The sequence below is a fragment of the Salvelinus sp. IW2-2015 genome, linkage group LG26, assembly GCF_002910315.2.
Source record: "Salvelinus sp. IW2-2015 linkage group LG26, ASM291031v2, whole genome shotgun sequence".
Taxonomy (NCBI): domain Eukaryota; kingdom Metazoa; phylum Chordata; class Actinopteri; order Salmoniformes; family Salmonidae; genus Salvelinus; species Salvelinus sp. IW2-2015.
The window spans coordinates 46214805-46236713 of NC_036866.1; the positions used below are offsets into that span (position 1 = coordinate 46214805).

The following is a 21909-nucleotide window of genomic DNA, read 5'->3' on the forward strand; positions in this document are numbered from 1 at the left end:
CACTGGAGCATTCGTTTCCCAAGCTCTTTGAGGAGGCCACATAAAAGGCCTGACCTTTCCTTTCCCGGATAGATATGTTTTATTCACACAAATGCATGTGTCACAACGGTGCCCTCTGTCAGTTTACAGTAAAGAAAACTGAATTGCAGTGCAGCTTGCGTAAGATACTTAGAGCATAAACATGATTAAAAGGAGAAACATTTCAATGTGATCATCTACCCCGTCTAGTGTCAGTTTAAAAGCCTAACTAATGACGATACTGGGCTTTTTCTGTCGTGTTAAGTGTTGCATCTGATTGTTTGAACTTCGCAGCTCGAGAGCAAATTTCAGGCATAGCTCCACTCGTCTGATGCAATGGCTTCATCTGTAGGTTTTTGGCAGGCCGCTGAGTATGTTGCGTAGCCAGAACCTAGAACGATCGTGACGRCCCAGCTCTGGATTCTTTCTAAGGCCTGGTTCTGTTTCTCAGTGAGGTTGAAACGCCACGCGGCAACAGCATACCCCACCACAGGACGTATGTATGTCTCATAGACAGTTTTCAGGTCTTGGACTGCCAAACCTCCTCAGACTTTTTTGGACGATGCGTTGACCTGCATGTCCCATCGAAGATCTGCCTGTACCCACAAGCCTAGGACCTTGGTGGCTGGAACATTCTCAGATGCGGCGGGGTAGCACAGATAATTAAACCAGTGTGTTTATAAATGACATGGTGTGAGACTCTATGACACGTGCCTCCTCTTCAGTGGTTGGCCAGGCTCCAAGACAAAAGGCATATCCTCCTTCAGTGGTTTTTCCACTGCTCTGAAAGAGCCACAGAGTTGACAAATCAGCCCATAAAACAGCCATGGTCTCCTAACTCTGGCTAGATGTACAACCCCTCACGCACACACACGCAAGTACTGTATGCAGGCACACATACACATTTTGCAGGCTAACTTATGACACCCCCTCAGTGTCGAGAGTTTATAGGGGCTATTTAAGCCAGCTTGTCATTCAATTTGTCATTTACTTTGTTTTCAGAGGGCAGCTCCTCCTACCTTGTAGAAATTAGATCTGTTTAATGAACTAATATACAGAGCAGATATGGAGACAAACTACAGGTTCCACAGAGAGTGTTGCGTCAATCATCTCCCACTCTCTGTCTAGCACCCCACTTACCTACCTCCCACCCTGTCAACTCTAGTGCTGTGTGTGTGTGTGTGTGTGTGTGTGTGTGTGTGTGTGTGTGTGTGTGTGTGTGTGTGTGTGTGAGATGTACCTCTGACTACCAGATTGGCGGATGCGGTGACGTTGTCCACAGGGGTCTGGGCGGTGCAGGTGTAACGTCCAGAGTGCTTCAGCTGGGTGTTCTTAATGAGCAGCTCCACTGGAACCGCCATTCTGAACAGGGACAACATGACACATCCAGAGATGCAGTATAATACCAGTAATAGTGTAACATAATTGTCTATTTCATTCTGTGCAGACACACAACCCTTTATTCTAGTCATTTCAGTTAGAACAGACACTTAGCTACACTATTGATATATCACAATACAGGTCTATTATTCTGGATTGTATTTATATATCACAATACAGGTCTATTATTCTGGGTTGTTATTTATATATCACAATACAGGTTATATCTTGGCTGTATTTATATATCACAATACAGGTATATTATCTTGGTTTATTATTTCACAATACAGGTATATTATTGTGGGTTGTATTTATATATCCACAATACAGGATATTATTGTGGGTTGTATTTATATATCACAATACAGGTCTATTATTTGGTTGTATTTATATATCACAATACAGGTCTATTATTCTGGGTTGTATTTATATATCACATACAGGTCTATTATTCTGGTTGTATTTATATATCACCATACAGGTCTATTATTCTGGGTTGTATTTATATATCACAATACAGGTATATTATTCTGGGTTGTATTTATAATCACAATTACAGGTATATTATTCTGGGTTGTATTTATATATCACAATACAGTATATTATTCTGGGTTCTATTTATATATCACAATACAGGTATATTATTCTAGGTTCTATTTATGTATCACAATACAGGCATATTATTTCTTGGGTTCTTTTATGTATTCACAATACAGGTATATTATTCTGGTTCTATTTATTATTCACAATCAGGTATATTATTCTGGGTTCTATTTATATATCACAATACAGGTATATTATTCGTCCAGAGTAATATAGCTCAGCGTTCAACACCATAGTGCCCACAAAGCTCATCACTAAGCTAAGGGCCCTGGGACTAAACACCTCCCTCCGCAACTGTATACTGGACTTCCTGACGGGCCCGATCACAGTAATTCATTGTGTAGTAATTTATTCACGGTGACGGGGCACTGGCTGAGATGTGACGTTTGGGGAACAGACAGATACTGTTTGTCCCCCTCMGTCCGTCTGTCTACATTGTTTAATCATAGGACACTAACACAACAGAGTGGGAACCAAAACCAAACACTTCACTCCATCTCTCGCCCCCAGGTGGTGACGGTAGTCAACAACCCATCTGCCACGCTGATCCTCAACACTGGGTCCCCTCAGGGATGCGTGCTTAGTCACCTCCTGTACTCCCTGTTCACCCACGACTGCGTGGCCAAGCACGACTCCAACACCATCATTAGGTTTGCTGACGACAACAGCGGTGGGCCTGATCACCGACAACGATGAGAGAGCCTATAGGGAGKAGGTCAGAGACCTGGCAGTGTGGTGCCAGGACAACAACTTCTCTCTCAATGTGAGCAAGACAAAGGAGCAGATCGTGGACTACAGGAAAAGGAGGGCCGAACACCACTGAAGTGGAGCAGGTCGAGAGTTTCAAGTTCCTTGGTGTCCAACTCACCAACAAACTATCATGGTCCAAATACACCAAGACAGTTGTGAAGAGGGCACAATAACACCTTTACCCCCTCGGGAGACTGAAAAGATTTGGCATGGGTCCCCAGATCCTCAAAAAGCTCTACAACTGCACCATCGAGAGCATGCTGAGCGGTTGCATCACCGCACTGGGGTCAAGCTTCCTGACATCCAGGAACTATATACTACCCGTGTCAGAGAAAGGCCCCAAAAATTGTCAAAGACTCCAGGCACCCAAGTCATAGACTGTTCTCTCTGCTACAGCACGGCAAGCGGTACCGTAGCGCCAAGTCTAGGACCAAAATGCTCCTCAACAGCTTCTACCCCCAAGCCATAAGACTGCAAAAAATGGCGCCCTTCCCGTCTTCCAATTCGCCATTAACATAGTATCTATTGTAACACGGCTACAACTTTCCAAATCCTGAGGGATATAGTCCCGCTTGCCAGACTCGCGTCACTATATAGGCGTTTGGAAGAAAGTAGGTGGGATACAGAGCTCTGAACATCCAATCAGGAGAACTACAGGGAGCTGTACCAGAGGGCTATCTCCCTTCTGCCTCGTTTACCGAATACAACATGGTGCTTCTTTAGTATTCTCAACGGGGAAATGTAATAGACAGAATACTTGATCCACAGAAGCCTGCAGAATATCTACAGTAGCTTGTTATGTGAACTGCACTCTCACAGCACGAAGCAAACCAAGGTCAAAGAAGCACTATTTATGTCATCGACCCTTTATCCAGGCGAGTCAGTTCGGAACAAATGCTTATTTACAAAGACAGCCATGTTTTCTGTTTATGAAATACTCCCGTTGAGAATATAAAGGCAGCATTATATTAACTTACTTACTATAATATGAGTCATACTATTCTGATAGATAAATCATCTCTGTAAATTCAACTGGAGCATGCTGTAATTTTATGAGAGGGAAAATGAGCCTTGTACACAGCTATGCAAGGTCATCAATCGTTAAATGGAGACATTCCTGTGGAATGACAGATGAGGAACGCTAGCTGCTGCTTACTGCTAAGGCTGCACGGACAGAGAGTGGCTCACATCATTGATGAGGAAACTGCAGTTAAACTGGTGATACAGACCACCCGCAGTTAGCAGTCCATGGGTATTTTAGTAACTGATGCTAAATGTGTATTACAGTACAGAGGTACAGTGGTATTACAGTGTTACAGAGATACGATTTACACCAGAGTATTACAGAGCTACACCAGAGTAATACTAACTTCATATTTCAGCCATACCCGGGATTTGAACTGTCAACCCAATGTTTTCTGGCCTGCCTTTCTCGTCTCTTACCAGGTTGCGTTCATAGTGGGATCCCTCCCGGTCGAAGTCGATGGCGTGGGCGTCCAGGGTCCAGACGAATGTGATGTCCAGCGTGGAGTCATGTGACGCGGCGCACTGCATGTGGGTACTCTCCCCTACCGTCACGTCTGCGTTGGAAGGAGCCAAGGTGATCTTAGTGGCCTCTGGGGAAAAGAAAATTAAGAGGGTAAGTAGTCAAGTTTGCAGTATTGTGCTGAGCTTCGCTGACTACAATGTGCTGACCACAATGTGCTGACCAGAATGTGGAAAGATCAGCAATGGATGTACTCTACAGTACAATTATCCGCCAAAATCCACTTTAGTTTAATATTCAAGCCTTAGGGAAATATGTGCAGTTTGTCAGACACTGTAAAAATGTATTGATGTGAACTGGGTGGAGTTAAGTGGTAGTGAGCATCTCTGACCAGTAGAGGGCAGTGAAGGGTAAGATATGGATCACAGTAAGTGCTCTTCAGGTCTACATCTAACATGCTGACTACACCGTCCTCGTGCGCCATCGCAGACATGTTGATATTGTACATCCACACCAGATGCGATCAGGACATGCAGGTTGAAATATCAAAACGAACTCTGAACCAACTATATTCATTTGGGGACAGGTCGAAAAGCATGAAACCTTCATGGACATTTAGCTAGCTAGCTATTGCTAGCTAATTGGTCCTGGGATATAAACATTGGGTTGTTATTTTACCTGAAATGCACAAGGTCCTTTTTTTTCTGTATCTTTGCAGAATTTTGTTCCATTTTGAGTCACACAAAATCACGTGTTTTCTACTCCAACAACTAATCCACAGATAAAAGGGGGAACTTAGTTAGTTTCTAGTAATCTCTCTTCTTTAAGTCTTCTTATTGTATTGCAAACTTTATATGGCGGTTTTAAGCCTGACTGACATGCCCAAAGTAAACTGCCTGTTGCTCAGGCCCTGAAGCCAGGATATGCATATAATTGGTAYCATTGGAAAGAAGACACTTTGAAGTTTGTAGAAATGTTAAAATAATGTAGGAGACTATAACACAAAAGATATGGTTGGAGAACATCCAAAGAAAAACCAACCAGAATTTTTTTTTTTTGAGGGCCCATGCTCTTCCAATGGAACGTATAGGGAAATAATTAAATCTAGCTCCCAGTATGCAATTCCTATGGCTTCCACTGGGTGTCAGTAGTCTTTGTTCAAGGTTTCAGGCTTGTTTCTTCCAAAACGAGTAAGAAATATGAGTTTTACTACAGGGACAAAGACTTGGAAATTTGTGTCTGCTCGCATGATGAAGAGGACACGCACCTGCTAATATCGTTTTCCTATTGAAAATACTTCTTTCCGGCCTCCCGGGTGGCGCAGTGGTCTAGAGCACTGCATCGCAGTGCTATGCTGCGCCACCAGAGTCTGGGTTCGCGCCCAGACTCTGTCGCAGCCGGCCGCGACCGGGAGGTCCGTGGGGCGACGCACAATTGGCTTAGCGTCGTCCGGGTTAGGGAGGGTTGGCCGGTAGGGATATCCTTGTCTCATCGCGCTCCAGCGACTCCTGTGGCGGGCCGGGCGCAGTGCGGCCTAACCGAGGGGGGCGGGTGCACGGTGTTTCCTCCGACACATTGGTGCGGCTGGCTTCCGGTTGGAGGCGCGCTGTGTTAAGAAGCAGTGCGGCTTGGTTGGGTTGTGCTTCGGAGGACGCATGACTTTCGACCTTCGTCTCTCCCGAGCCCGTACGGGAGTTGTAGCGATGAGACAAGATAGTAATTACTAGCGATTGGATACCACGAAAATTGAGGAGAAAAGGGGATAAATTTAAAAAAATAAAAATATAAAAAATACTTCCTTCCATATGAAATATTTAGTTTAATTACATTTTAGGGTATCTGTGGATTAAATAGAAACGTATTTTGACTTGTTGAAACAAAGTTTAGGGGTAGATCTTCGGATTCCTATCTTGGCATGTTGAAGGAGTGGATTACGCAAATCGATGGCGCCAACTAAACTGACTTTTTGGAATATAAAGAAGGATTTTATCTAACAAAACAACACTACATGTTATAGCTGGGACCCTTTGGATGACAAATCAGAAAAGATTTTCGAAGAGTAAGTGAATATTTAATTGCTATTTGTGAATTTATGAAACCTGTGCCGGTGGAAAATATTTTTATGTGGGACGCCGTCCGCAAACAATCGCATGGCATGCTTTCGCTGTAATGGCTACTGTAAATCGGACAGTGCCGTTAGATTACAAGAATTTAAGCTTTTAACTGAATAAAGACACTTGTATGTACCTAAATGTTTAATATCCATAATTGTTATGAATATTTTATTTGAATTGCGCACCCTCCAGTTTCACCGGATGTTGTCCCGCTAGTGGACGCCTAGCCTTAAGAAGTGTTGTCATGTTTTGTCATTGATTATCATGTCTTGTCCCTGTGCTTCCCTCTGCTGGTCTTATTAGGTTCTTTCTCTTTCTCTCTCTTCTTCCTCCTCCTCTCTCCCTCTCCCGCTCCTCTCTCTTCTATCGTTCCGTTCCTGCTCCCAGCTGTTTCTCATTCTCCTAACGACCTCATTTACTCTTTCACACCTGTCCCCTATTTTGCCCTCTGATTAGAGTCCCTATTTCTCCCTCTGTTTTCCGCTTCTGTCCTTGTCGGATTCTTGTTTGATGTTTGCTGTTCCTGTGTCCTTGTTCCGCCCTGTCGTGTTCTTTGCCTTCTTCAGATGCTGCGTGTGAGCAGGTGTCTATGTCAGCTACGGCCAGTGCCTTCCCGAAGCGACCTGCAGTCTGTGGTCGCGTCTCCAGTCGTTCCTCTCTATTGACGAGAGGATTTCAGTTTCCTGTTTTGGATTTACCATTGATTATATCCAGGAGAATCATTATTTGTTTAATACTGGAATAAAGACTCGTTACTATTACGTCGCTTTTGGGTCCTCATTCATAGCATAACAGAAGAATCCGACCAAGAATGGACCCAGCGACTCGGATTCTCGCAACACTGCCGTCGAGATCCAGGGAGCAATGCTCGGCAGACACGAGCAGGAATTGTCTGCTGCTCGCCATGCCGTTGAGACCCTGTCCGCTCAGGTCTCCGATCTCTCAGGACAGTTTCAGAGTCTTCGTCTCGTGCCACCAGCTACTTCCTGGTCTTCCGAGTCTCCGGAACCTAGGGTTAATAACCCACCATGTTACTCTGGGCAGCCCACTGAGTGTCGCTCCTTTCTCACCCAGTGTGATATGTGTTCTCTCTCCAGCCCAACACATACTCAAGAGAGAGAGCTCGGATCGCTTACGTCATATCACTCCTTACTGGTCGGGCTCGGGAGTGGGGCACAGCTATCTGGGAGGCAAGGGCTGAGTGTTCTAACGTTTATCAGAACTTTAAAGAGGAGATGATACGGGTTTTTGATCGTTCAGTTTTTGGAAGGAGGCTTCCAGGATCCTGGCTTCCCTATGTCAAGGTGATCGATCCATAACGGATTACTCTATAGAGTTTCGCACTCTTGCTGCATCCAGTGACTGGAACGAGCCGGCGTTGCTCGCTCGTTTTCTGGAGGGACTCCACGCTGAGGTTAAGGATGAGATTCTCTCCCGGGAGGTTCCTTCCAGCGTGGACTCTTTGATTGCTCTCGCCATCCGCATAGAACGACGGGTAGATCTTCGTCACCGAGCTCGTGGAAGAAGCTCGCGTTAACGGTGTTCCCCTCTCCGCATCTCAACCATCTCCTCCCACCGGCTCAGAGACTGAGCCCATGCAGCTGGAGGTATTCGCATCTCGACTAAGGAGAGGGAACGGAGAATCACCAACCGCCTTTGCCTCTATTGCGGTTCTGCTGGACATTTTGTCATGTCATGTCCAGTAAAAGCCAGAGCTCATCAGTAAGCGGAGGGCTACTGGTGAGCGCTACTACTCAGGTCTCTCCATCAAGATCCGTACTACCTTGTCGGCCATCTACGCTGGACCGGTTCGGCTGCTTCCTGCAGTGCCTTGATAGACTCAGGGGCTGAGGGTTGTTTTATGGACGAAGCATGGGCTCGGAAACATGACATTCCTCTCAGACAGTTAGGGAAGCCCCACGCCATGTTCGCTTAGATGGTAGTCTTCTCCCCAGTATCAGATGTGAGACCTACCTTTAACCCTCACTGTATCTGGTAACCACAGTGAGACCATTTCCTTTTTGATTTTTCGTTCACCTTTTACACCTGTTGTTTTGGGTCATCCCTGGCTAGTATGTCATAATCCTTCTATTAATTGGTCTAGTATTCTATTCTATCTGGAACGTTTCTTGTCATGTGAAGTGTTTAATGTCTGCTATCCCTCCTGTGTCTTCTGTCCCCTCTACTCAGGAGGAACCTGGTGATTTGACAGGAGTGCCGGAGGAATATCATGATCTGCGCACGGTCTTCAGTCGGTCCAGAGCCAGCTCCCTTCCTCCTCACCGGTCGTATGATTGTTGTATTGATCTCCTTCCGGGGACCACTCCCCCTCGGGGTAGACTATACTCTCTGTCGGCTCCCGAACGTAAGGCTCTCGAGGATTATCTGTCTGTTTTCTCTCGACGCCGGTACCGTGGTGCCTTCTTCCTCTCCCGCCGAGGCGGGATTTTTCTTTGTTAAGAAGAAGGACGGTACTCTGGCCCCTGCGTGGATTATCGAGGGCTGAATGACATAACGGTTAAGAATCGTTATCCGCTTCCCCTTATGTCGTCAGCCTTCGAGATTTTGCAGGGAGCCAGGTTCTTTACTAAGTTGGACCTTCGTAACGCTTACCATCTCGTACGCATCAGAGAGGGGGACGAGTGGAAGACGGCGTTTAACACTCCGTTAGGGCATTTTGAATACCGGGTTCTGCCGTTCGGTCTCGCTAATGCTCCAGCTGTCTTTCAGGCATTAGTTAATGATGTACTGAGAGACATGCTGAACATTTTTGTTTTCGTTTACCTTGACGATATCCTGATTTTTTCACCGTCACTCGAGATTCATGTTCAGCACGTTCGACGTGTACTCCAGCGCCTTTTAGAGAATTGTCTCTACGTGAAGGCTGAGAAGTGCGCCTTTCATGTCTCCTCTGTCACATTTCTCTGTTCTGTTATTTCCGCTGAAGGCATTCAGATGGATCCCGCTAAGGTCCAGGCTGTCAGCGATTGGCCCGTTCCTAAGTCACGTGACGAGTTGCAGCGCTTTCTCGGTTTCGCTAATTTCTATCGGCGTTTCATTCGTAATTTCGGTCAAGTGGCTGCCCCTCTCACAGCTCTGACTTCTGTCAAGACTTGCTTTAAGTGGTCCGGTTCCGCCCAGGGAGCTTTTGATCTCCTCAAGAAGCGTTTTACATCCGCCCCTATCCTTGTTACTCCTGACGTCAAAACAATTCATTGTCGAGGTTGACGCTTCAGAGTGGGCGTGGGAGCCATTCTGTCTCAGCGCTTCCAGTCTGACGATAAGGTCCATCCTTGCGCTTACTTTTCTCATCGCCTGTCGCCATCGGAACGCAACTATGATGTGGGTAACCGCGAACTGCTCGCATCCGCTTAGCCATAGGCGAATGGCGACAGTGGTTGGAGGGGGCGACCGTCCCTTTTGTCGTTTGGACTGACCATAAGAACCTTGAGTACATCCGTTCGGCCAAACGACTTATGCACGTCAAGCTCGTTGGGCGTTGTTTTTCGCTCGTTTCGAGTTCGTGATTTCCTATCGTCCGGGAAATAAGAACACCAAGCCTGATGCCTTATCCCGTCTCTTTAGTTCCTCTGTGGCTTCTACCGACCCCGAGGGGATTCTCCCTGAAGGGCGTGTTGTCGGGTTGACTGTCTGGGAATTGAGAGACAGGTAAAGCAAGCACTCACTCACACTGCGTCGCCGCGCGCTTGTCCTAGTAACCTTCTGTTCGTTCCTGTCTCTACTCGTCTGGCTGTTTTTCAGTGGGCTCACTCTGCCAAGTTAGCTGCCACCCCGGCGTTCGGGGTACGCTTGCTTCTATTCGCCAGCGGTTTTGGTGGCCTACTCAGGAGCGGGACACGCGCCGTTTCGTGGCTGCTTGTTCGGACTGCGCGCAGACTAAGTCAGGTAACTCTCTCCTGCCGGTCGTCTCAGACCGCTTCCCATTCCTTCTCGACCATGGTCTCACATCGCCTTAGACTTTATTACCGGTCTGCCTTCGTCTGCGGGAGACTGTGATTCTTACGGTTTACGATAGGTTCTCTAAGGCGGCACATTTCATTCCCCTCGCTAAGCTTCCTTCGCTAAGGAGACGGCACAAATCATCATTGAGAATGTGTTCAGAATTCATGGCCTCCCGTTAGACGCCGTTTCAGACAGAGGTCCGCAATTCACGTCACAGTTTTGGAGGGAGTTCTGTCGTTTGATTGGTGCTTCCGTCAGTCTCTCTTCCGGGTTTCATCCCCAGTCTAACGGTCAAGCAGAAAGGGCCAATCAGTCGATTGGTCGCATATTACGCAGCCTTTCGTTTCGAAACCCTGCGTCTTGGGCAGAACAGCTCCCCTGGGCTGAGTACGCTCACAACTCGCTTCCTTCGTCTGCTACCGGGCTATCCCCGTTTCAGAGTAGTCTTGGCTACCAGCCTCCTCTGTTTTCGTCCCAGCTCGCCGAGTCCAGCGTTCCTCCGCTCAGGCTTTTGTCCAACGTTGTGAGCGCACCTGGAGGAGGGTCAGGTCTGCACTTTGCCGTTACAGGGCGCAGACTGTGAGAGCCGCCAATAAACGTAGGATTAAGAGTCCTAGGTATTGTCGCGGTCAGAGAGTGTGGCTTTCCACTCGTAACCTTCCCCTTACGACAGCTTCTCGCAAGTTGACTCCGCGGTCATGTGTCCGTCCGTGTCTCTCAGGTCGTCAATCCTGTCGCTGTGCGACTGCTTCTTCCGCGACATCTTCGTCGCGTCCACCCTGTCTTCCATGTCTCTTGTGTCAAGCCTTTTCTTCGCGCCCCCGTTTTCGTCCTCCTCCCCCCCCCGTCCTTGTCGAGGCGCTCCCTATTTACAAGGTACGGAAGATCATGGACATGCGTTCTCGGGACGTGGTCACCAGTACTTAGTGGATTGGGAGGGTTACGGTCCTGAGGAGAGGAGTTGGTTCCATCTCGGGACGTGCTGGACCGTTCGTTGATTGATGATTTCTTCGTTGCCGCCAGGGTTCCTCCTCGAGTGCGCCAGGAGGCGCTCGGTGAGTGTGGGGGTACTGTCATGTTTTGTCATTGATTATCATGTCTTGTCCCTGTGCTTCCCTCTGCTGGTCTTATTAGGTTCTTTCTCTTTCTCTCTCTCTCTCCTCCTCCCTCTCTCCCTCTCCCGCTCTCTCTCTCTCTATCGTTCCGTTCCTGCTCCCAGCTGTTTCTCATTCTCCTAACGACCTCATTTACTCTTTCACACACCTGTCCCCTATTTTGCCTCTGATTAGAGTCCCTATTTCTCCCTCTGTTTTCCGCTTCTGTCCTTGTCGGATTCTTGTTTGATGTTTGCTGTTCCTGTGTCCTTGTTCCGCCCTGTCGTGTTCTTTGCCTTCTTCAGATGCTGCGTGTGAGCAGGTGTCTATGTCAGCTACGGCCAGTGCCTTCCCGAAGCGACCTGCAGTCTGTGGTCGCGTCTCCAGTCGTTCCTCTCTATTGACGAGAGGATTTCAGTTTCCTGTTTTGGATTTACCATTGATTATATCCAGGAGAATCATTATTTGTTTAATACTGGAATAAAGACTCTGTTACTATTACGTCGCTTTTGGGTCCTCATTCATCAGCATAACAAGTGTGTTGCATTACCACCACCAACTGGACTGGAGTTTGGACTCAGTTCATCTTTCAATCACCAATGTGGATATATGCTCCTTAACAACCAATGAGGAGATGGGAGAGGCGGGACTGACAGCGCATCAAGCTTCAAAAATAGAACCAAGTTCTCGTTGAGAACTAGCCTTGCACGAGCAGTTTGGATGAAATTATTGAATAACATGAATGTGTACATTTATTTTGCAATGCTCGCGCACGCAACACGGTTCGATGTGGTCAGCATGTGAGGATGCTTGTGAGTTATTCCTTATTGGGGTTCCAATCAAAAACGCATATTTTGACCAATGGGAAATGTTAATTGTGTAGATACTCCTCCAAGAATTATCCAATGATCCAAACCTCATGTCTCTATCATGAGCCGTTCAAATGTTATTGGAGTTTTTACCCTCGTAGGATGGCCAAGATTAGGGTGACTAAGTCAATGGAGGTCAGCGGAAAAAAAGTGGTCAAAAATCTGGAAAGTAGTAATGCGTCAGATGTATGCTGACATCAGCAATCCGTTGACATCAGCAATCCGCTCGCCCACACAACGCCATACACGTGGTCTGCGGTTGTGAGGCCGGTTGGACATACTGCCAAATTCTCTAAAACAACGTTTGTGGTGTGTTATGGTAGAGAAATGGACATTCAATTCTCTGGCAACAGCTCTGGTGGACATTCCTGCAGTCAGCATGCCAATTCAACACTACCTCAAAACTTGAGACATCTGTGGCATTGTGTCGTGTGACAAAACTGCACATTTTAGAGTGGCCTTTTATTGTCCCCGGCACAAGGGGCACCTGTGTAATGATCATGCTGTTTAATCAGCTTCTTGATAGGCCACACCTGTCAGGTGGCTGGATCATTTTGTCTAAGGAGAAATGCTGACTATAAGGGACGTAAACAAATTTGTGCACAACATTCGAGAGCTTTTTTTGTGCATGTGGAACACTTCTTGGATCTTTTATTTCAGCTCATGAAACATGGGACCAACGCATGTTGCGTTTATATTTTTGTTCAGTGTAATTCCCATAACATGTGCTCAACATTAATAATTGACAAACCATACAGTTAACAGAAGCTCACAACATACTGTACATGCTTGTAATTGGAAAATCGTACAAAACAAATGCACGCTATAATATCCCATGTGCTGCCATTGTGTGTGCGTGTGTGTGCGTGCGCGCGCGCGCGCATATCGTGTGTGTGTAGCTTGCCTGTGATGGAGAGGGAGCCTGTGCTGTTGGCCTTGCCCCGATTGTTCTCAGCAAAGCAGGTGTAACGCCCCTCGTCTGCTTCGGTCACATTCAGAATTTCCAGACTACCATCCTCCCAGATTAACACCCTGATAACACACAATATGTGAGTGTTACAAAACACAGATACAGCTACTCCATTGCAAGAGATCTGATACTGATGATCACAAAATCCTCAGAGTGTACAAAATACATCGACAAGGGCAATACAAATATGACAAGAGCAAATCCTGTAAGGCAACATTCTATTCAGCACTCATTCACATGGACAGGAAAAACCCTCCAGAACCTACATGGTAGGCAGGCAGTCATGTTGGACATCTCTGTTATTACATCATTCCTCCATAGTGAGTTAGTGGTAGATGGTTGAGAGTGATTTGGGTAGTTTCAGAGAGACAGAGATTATTCGGCTATGGTGATTTGGGTAGTTTGAAGGGGACAGAGATTATTCGGCTATAGTGATTTGAGGTAGTTTGAAGGGACAGGATTATTTGGCATAGGTTGCATTTGGTAGTTTGAACGGGGACAGAGATTATTCGGCTATGTTGATTTGGGTAGTTGAAGGGGACAGAAGATTATGTTGGCTATGGTGATTTGGTGAGTGTTGGAGCCCAGGGAACAGAGATTTCGGCACATTGGATTTGGGTTAGATTTGAGAGAGGGAGATTATTTGGCGTATACGTGATTGGTGTTTGAGAGAGACAGAGATTATTGGGCATATAGTGATATTGGGTAGTTTGAAGGGGACAGAGGATTATTACAACTATGTGATTTGGGTAAGTTTGAGAGGGACAGAGATTATCAGCTATAGTGATTTGGTAGTTTTGAGAGGGACAGAGATTATTCAGCTATGGTGGATTTGGGTAGTTTGAGAGAGACAGAGATTTATTCGGCTTATAGTGATTTGGGTAGTTTGAGAGAGACAGAGATTATTCGGCTATGTTGATTTGGGTAGTTTTGAGAGAGACAGAGATTATTCGGCTATAGTTGATTTGGGTAGTTTGAGAGAGACAGAGATTATTCAGCTATAGTGATTGGGTAGTTTGAGAGAGGACAGAGATTATTCGGCTATGTTGATTTGGGTAGTTTGAGAATACAGAGTTATTTGGCTATGGGGATCTGGGTAGTATGAAGGGGACAGAAGATTTATTCGGCTATAGTGATTTGGGTTAGTTTGAGAGATAAAGAGATTATTTGGCTATGGGATCTGGGTAGTATGAAGGGGACAGAGTTATTCGGCTATAGTGATTTGGTAGTTTGAGAGAGACAGAGATTATTCGGCTATAGTGATTTGGGTAGTTTGAGAGAGACAGAGATTATTCGGCTATGTTGATTTGGGTAGTTTGAGAGAGACAGAGATTATTCGGCTATAGTGATTTGGGTAGTTTGAGAGAGACAGAGATTATTCGGCTATAGTGATTTGGGTAGTATGAGAGAGACAGAGATTATTCGGCTATAGTGATTTGGGTAGTATGAGAGAGACAGAGATTATTCGGCTATAGTGATTTGGGTAGTTTGAGAGGCAGAGATTATTCGGCTATAGTGATTTGGGTAGTTTGAGAGGACAGAGATTATTCGGCTATGGTGATTTGGGTAGTTTTGAGAGGGCAGAGATTATTTGGCTATGGGATCTGGGTAGTATGAAGGGGACAGAGATTATTCGGCTTATAGTGATTTGGGTAGTTTGAGAGAGACAGAGATTATTCGGTCTATGGTGATTTGGGTAGTTTGTTTCAGAGTGATTATGGCACAGGAAGCCCCAGTGTCCCTGTGGTGAGTGGTGGGTCTTTGTGAAGGCAGATTAGCCTTGTTTAGTGGTTGAGGAGCAGAGGGGCGGAGGGCAGGATCTTACACAGGCAGGCTCTCTCTGTCCTGTCTGATGAGCTTTAGAGCAAGCTTAATGTCAGTCAGTGGCGGAAAGCAGACTACAGCACAGTACTCAACGACAAACAAAAGCATCCCCATACCCTGCTAAAGGTGCAAACCTAACACTCAGCATCTTTTTGAAGCGAGTTACACAAAATATCTATACATACAGTAAGACTAGACATTGTGAGGTAGCCTGGTCGTCCCTAGTATGGCATGCCAAAGAATGATAGAAGCGTTCGCTACACTACAGCACCCTCAGACAAGGCACATTTTGAGGAGACCAAAACGAATTTGATTGATCGTCATGACCATTTAGATGAGTTCTGACCCCAGACCTAACCAGACCCGACCCAGATGCTGACCTGGTAGAGTTGAAGAGCAGTTCGGCGCCCTTGCTCCAGGAGAACGAGGGTTTGGGAGCTGCTTTCGGTTTACACTCTATGACCACTCTGCCGTTCTTAGCTCCCAGAATCCTCCACTTCACAGGGTTGTGCTCAAACGTGGGGGCGCACGCTGCATAGGGTCACAGAGAAAAAAAAGATTTGAGTCATTACACTAGGGTTTATTCATTAAACTGTTTCTGTTCAAAGAAATAAAGTATTGAAAAAAATCTCAGAGAGAAGCACGGGGGTGTGTGTGTATTTAGCAATTCACTTCTGTTCCTGCCACATTACCATAATTAGGACGTGTTTTGGAYCAAGTCACCGCTGAAAAGGGCATGCTGTTGGTTTATTGGACTATGTCATTTGTTTATATGTGTAACGTAGCCTCGATGAAAACCGACAAGGCAATTTCATGTTTTAATTTAGTCCAAATTAGTCAGCTAGTGCGGTGACCTTCAATCTTTGGACTGAGCCAATTACAATGAATCTGAGCCTTTTTTTGACTCACCAATCACTCGCAGCTCTGCGTTAGCATAGATGACTCCATGGCGATTCTCTGCTATACACTGGTACATCCCAGAGTCCTTAAACGTCAGACCACTGAACCTCAAATCACGCTTATCGTACTGCAGAAAATGAATAAATAAATACATGTCACAGTTATATCCTTCAGCATTTCAATATTGCATGGTGTGCTAAAATGTCATTTTACAATAAAGCATTTGGAAGTTTCAATATCAACATTGAGATTTCATCACAGTAAATAATAGTGATGCTTTACTGACAACGTCTAGATTTCACTTTTGTGAAACCTCAAATTTGACGTTGAACCATCAAAATGCTTTTGAAATCTAGGATTAACGTGTACCAAATGATGCAGTGTTGAATTAAATAGCATCCCTTTAGCATTAAAAAATGCCTTTATTTGACTTAATGAAACCATCGTTAATACATAATGAAGTATCACCGTGGCATCAGAATCCTCGCACTTGCCTTCCCTCCTGACAGGGGTTGGTGTTTGTGACAGATATGTAACCTCTTTGGGCTGGCACCCTCAGAAACAAGTACTTTTCCCTCTCCTCGTTGCATTTTAGCAGACACTCTTATCCAGAGCAACTTACAGTAGTGATTACATACATTTTTGTACTGGTCCCCTGTGGGAATCGAACCAACAACCCTGGTGTTGCAAGCGCCATGCTCTACCAACTGAGCTACACAAGACCCCTCAACTTGCCTCTCTTCCCTCCTCCTATTCTCCTCTCCTCTCCTCTCCTCTCCTCTCCACGCTGGCACCCTCTCAGAAACGACAAGAGGTACCTTCTCCTGAATCTTGACTGTGCCTTGTGTTCAGACTATTCAGAGTACCCATGCTAGCGGCCGGGTCACAACAGTGCCACCCTGATGCTGGCTGCTGAGAGGGTCGTGTTTATCTCGCTAAGGGACCTGCTGGAACACGACAGGAATTTTCACACAACTCAACCGAACCGAGCCAGCCAAATCAAGCTGTACTGAGCAGGCCTGGTTATGCATCCACCATAGCTGATGGAGCATTATTTAAAAGTATATCATTTTTGAAATTTTATTTAACTAGGCAAGTCAACAAATTCTTATTTGCAATAACGGCCTACCTCGGCCAAACCCGGACGGCGCTGAGCCAATTGAGCCCCGCCCTAGCACTATTGGCTGATTCACATTGCCAAACCCAACCACACTGTGCTGGCTCAGATTTGTTTGTCTTCATATGGTATTTTCCATTACAGCAACTATGGTGGGTGATTAACCAGACTAGCTCAGCACAGCTCTGCTTGGCTCTTCGGCTCAGCTCAGCAGTGTGACAAGGGTATGTGAAAGTTCTCTCACGGGATAGCTGTTCTTGAGCCATTGTACGCGGGGTTTGGGCTTGCCGCTAGCCACACAGGACATGGTGTAGTCACTACTGATGTCCTTCTCTGTACTGTTGATGGACTCTGTCCACTCTGGGAATGCTGGAACAGAGTGAGATGAGGAAAACAGACAGTGTGAGGCCCAAATCCGAACTTGAGATCAACGCTCAACACCAATGCATGATCTATGTGAAAATTGTACATTTATCCAGAGCAATTTACAGGAGCACCTCAACAGATCGTTCACCTAGTCAGCTCAGGGATTCAAACCAGCGACCTTTCGGTTATTGTCCCGACTGCTCTTAAATCACCAGGCTACCCGCACAACTCAAATGAGGCCCGAAAAGGTGCTAAATCATAACAATATGCAAGTCAATTGAGTTGAAAACTACCAAGCTGGAGAATATATACCGTATTAGTAGCCCTACCTTCTACAGAGACCCGTGCCCTGTGCCAGTCCTTTCCTTTGGAGTTGAGGGCCTCACACTCGTATGTCCCCTCGTCCTCATACTGCACGTTGTACAGGTGGAGGCGGGCGCCCGCCATGCTGACGTCGTGATTGGACGGCAGCTCTCCGTTCATCTTCCTCCAGCGGATCTGAGGGATGGGGCTGTGGAGAGTGAGGGACGGGAAGTGAGAACAACGGAGAGGAGAGGAGCTTAAGACCTATAATCCCATGGCCTTGTCATTCGAATCTATACGTACAGCTGTATAACAATAAACTATTTCATACTCTAAGTCTGAGCTAGGATAGCTAGTATAAGTGATTCTCTGATATATGTACATGTAGCAATGCACTGGCTTTATCCATACTTACTTTCCCAGGGCGAAGCATTCCATTGTAACATTCTGTCCCACCAGCGCGTAAGTGTCTGGGAACTTGACTTTGATGTCAGCGGGGTATTTCCTGATTGGACCTGGTTGGTGGAGAAACAGGAAATAGAAACGACTGGATGTGAGTCGCCTGTTTATTCACAACACCCCCTAGGAGGCAGAACAACTTAGACCAGCAACAAGGTGTTATGTTAGTTAACTCTGTGTAGGGACAAGGTGATGCACGGTTGGAGGCGCTTTCTTGTAAACGGTTGTGTCAGGTAGGACACGCTAGCTTTGCTGTAGCACACACACACACACACACACACACACTGTTTCCGGCTCAGTCTGCCCTTCAGGATGAGTGTCCAATACAGTGCTAAATATGGGCCATGACACAGCCAGAGGCCTGTGTTGTGCTGCAGTAACGTAGTCATAATAAAACATATGCATGGCAAAGCATGAAGTGTTGCCAGGGCTAAACTACTGTTCTCCCCTATAACCTTTTCAACTAGAACACGACATGCTAGCTTGCTCCCTATTATGTTTGTGCTATAGACAAGTCCTTGGGTAATCGTCATGCATGTAATCGCCAAATATGACATGACCATCGGCGTTGCCAAGAGAGTACAAACATATCTGGGACCAGGCGAAGAACATGCTAGTTTGTGTTTTTAAATCTGCTAGGTCGGTACTAGGCAACGTTASCATAACTCAGCAAACAAACAAGGAGGACCAACTGAGGGTATATCACCAACAAGTAATCATTTATGAACTCTTGAGGAAAGTGAGGCCTTCTCTTCGTCTTTATCTCAAGTATTTCTCTCCTCAAGCCTTTCCCACAGTCATAAACAACACAAGCACAGGGGCTCTCTCGCAACACTTCCAACTGTGATCTCAAACTCCAACTCCAGAGATGGTGACTGCCTGGGTTCTCGCCTGCTACCGACCTCTCGTCAGCAATGTCCATTTGTGGTTCGCTGGTCACGAGCTGGACCAACTCTACTGCCCTAAGCAAACTACAGATAGTAGGCAATTGTGTGATATCTAACACCTTGATAATGATCTCACATACTGTAGGGTAATATGGTGCCCATCTTCACTGAACAGATTCAAATCTTCCAAACCCCAAAAAAGTGGGCAATTGTGTGATTACTGAAATCTTCCGATTAGCGACAACTTTTTTATAGGTCATGGTGCGTGCATACTATTAGATACGATGGGACGGGAACGTTTGCTGAGTAGATTCCTACCTCAACATACAGGACAGTTAAAACAGGGACTGAAAAACAGGAACTAACGTTCAGCCAGGGGGACGAGGGGGATGAACTTGCTGAAGACGCTCTTGGCGATGGACGCGCTGGAGACGAAGCAGGAGTAGTTGCCACTGTCTGATGAATCCACCTGGTGAGAGACGGAAACAAGCCATGTGAACATATTCGATCTTATGTCCTGTATTATGTAACCCATGTTTGTGACTGCGTGTTTTTAATGTGAACATTTTCGATGCTGTAAATTCAGCCTTTCTTCAGTTTATACAAACTGTGAGCGTCGCTCAATACAGTTCAAACGCCGTGTCATAAATGGCAACCTATTCCCGTGATAGTGCACTACCCTTAACCAGATAGGGTGTAAAAAAAAGTACGCCAGGGTGAAATGATCGGGTGCCGTTGCAGACGGTCCGAAGACACATTCTGAAATCCACCTTAGAGATGTAGAGGTTCCCTGTGGTCTGGGAGACAAAGCGACGTTTATCCAGCGTGATGAAGATGGGGAACTCATTCAGAATCCAGCGGAATGACAGCTCGTCTGTGGAGAAAAGATACACAACCGTCAACATGGCGATCAAGCCTGAATCTGTCAGTCAAAGGGCAGAGGAGATGGCGGAGTGCCAAGATGGAGCCCGAGCCAGGAGAAAGGCTGAGGAGTTGGCTCTTTTATTCTTACACTATTTTCAAACCACACTATCATGCTGACCCAAACCACACTATCATGCTGACCCAAACCACACTTTAAAATGAAAGCTAACAACGAACGCATTTGATGCTTTCATATCAAACTGTCATCATGACGCTATGAAAAGAGTTGAAAAGGACAAGGATCACTGAGGAACTGCAATTCAGTAGCCGCGGCAGCAGCTGAAATACATGTATGTTACCATCATTTCACACAGTGATTGGGTTGTATAATTTGCATAAGAATGACTATGCATATCTGCTGTACAGAATTCTAGTGGAGCTCCCGGTTGATACCAAATAGGTTTRTTTAATGAAGATCAATAATTAAGAAATGTACAAATAAAGGAGACCAAAATTGGGCCAGGAAACACGCCCGACTCAGAGAGGAAAACCTGAACAGATTAGTGTAAAGTACCTTTGATGAAGAATACAAAGCTACTGTATGAAATTGCATTTAAAAAAGCATTAAAAACAGCTTATTCTGCCTCACACATCCCTACACTGAGACTAGAAGTGTAAAACTCAGCTCAGGGCTACAGCGTGAGGATATGGCCTACAATATGTCAGAACAGAAGCAGCCTCATGAAGGAGTACTGCCAGTCACCAGCAAGGGGCACACTTTCATTGATTTTCACTGTTATGACAATCTGGGTTAATTGAGTCATAGCAAACATACTGTTGGATTTAATACTGGAATAGAGACACATGTAATACGTGCAATGCTACAGACCATAGTGTTAACCTAGCACCATAGTGTTAACCTAGCACCATAGTGTTAACCTAGCACCATAGTCTTAACCTAGCACCATAGTCTTAACCTAGCACCATAGTGTTAACCTAGCACCATAGTCTTAACCTAGCACCATAGTCTTAACCTAGCACCATAGTGTTAACCTAGCACCATAGTGTTAACCTAGCACCATAGCACCATAGCATTCATCCCCAGCCATCACACTTTGTCTTAAGATGTCTCGACACATCTTGAGACATTAAGTCAAGACGTCTTGAGACACTTTAATTAAGATACAGATACTTTTCAAGACATCTTAAGACATTTTATGATACATTTTGAAGACATGTCTTCAGACAAAAGCTGTAGAAATAGCCTAGCATCAGAGAATTAGCTGCAAGCTGTTAGCCTAGCTAGCACTTACATGGGTAGTGTGGAGGAGGAGCGCAGAGCAGGACTGCCCCCTGGCCCTCCTTCACGTGCACCGCCTCTCTTTCCTCAGACGAGAAGAAGTCCAGGTCTGGAGGAGAGAGCGTGAGGGAGTGAGGGAGTGGGTGAGTGAGGGAGTGAGTGAGGGAAGAGTGAGTGTGAGACAGAGAGAGAGAGAGGGGGGCAAGCAAGAGAGAGAGAGAGCGAGAGGGGTGGAGAAAGAGGGAGAGAGTGATGGGGGAGAGGGGGTGGAGGCGAGAGAAGAGGAAGAGAGAGAGTTCAGATTCATTAACAAGCCTGGAGAACCCACTGTAATGCTCTCCCTCACCTCATTTCCGTAATAACACTTATCCTCCAATACTCTTAAACCCTGTAACCTCCTAGCTCAAAACCATTTTAAAACCAGAACCTGCATTATTTTAGCTAGCAGGCTTATAATTTGCAGCTGTCACATTTCAAAGGGAGGGAACTAACTATTGATTCTGCAGAAGTGATTCCGTCTCGTGCCACACTCTATAAAGTTTGACCATTCAAATGTAATTTCCAAAGTTGTTATAATGTGGCGCTGCTGCCTCCCTCCCGAGTCTCTAACACAGCTCTACTAATATAGGCATGAAAGTGTAG

The 21909-nt window shown here is 45.9% G+C and overlaps 1 protein-coding gene across 1 annotated transcript in view; it reads right to left on the minus strand.

Moving 5' to 3' along the window:
• The window catches only part of LOC111952244 (contactin-1a), a 122265-nt gene that overhangs the window by 23982 nt on the left and 76374 nt on the right, over positions 1 to 21909 (minus strand). Inside the window, 12 exon segments of the mRNA XM_070435316.1 lie at positions 1259 to 1362; positions 1364 to 1380; positions 4195 to 4367; positions 13182 to 13309; positions 15452 to 15602; positions 15981 to 16098; positions 17333 to 17457; positions 17784 to 17965; positions 18173 to 18272; positions 19470 to 19572; positions 19874 to 19977; positions 21281 to 21376. Coding sequence (XP_070291417.1) covers positions 1259 to 1362; positions 1364 to 1380; positions 4195 to 4367; positions 13182 to 13309; positions 15452 to 15602; positions 15981 to 16098; positions 17333 to 17457; positions 17784 to 17965; positions 18173 to 18272; positions 19470 to 19572; positions 19874 to 19977; positions 21281 to 21376 — 1401 coding nt within the window.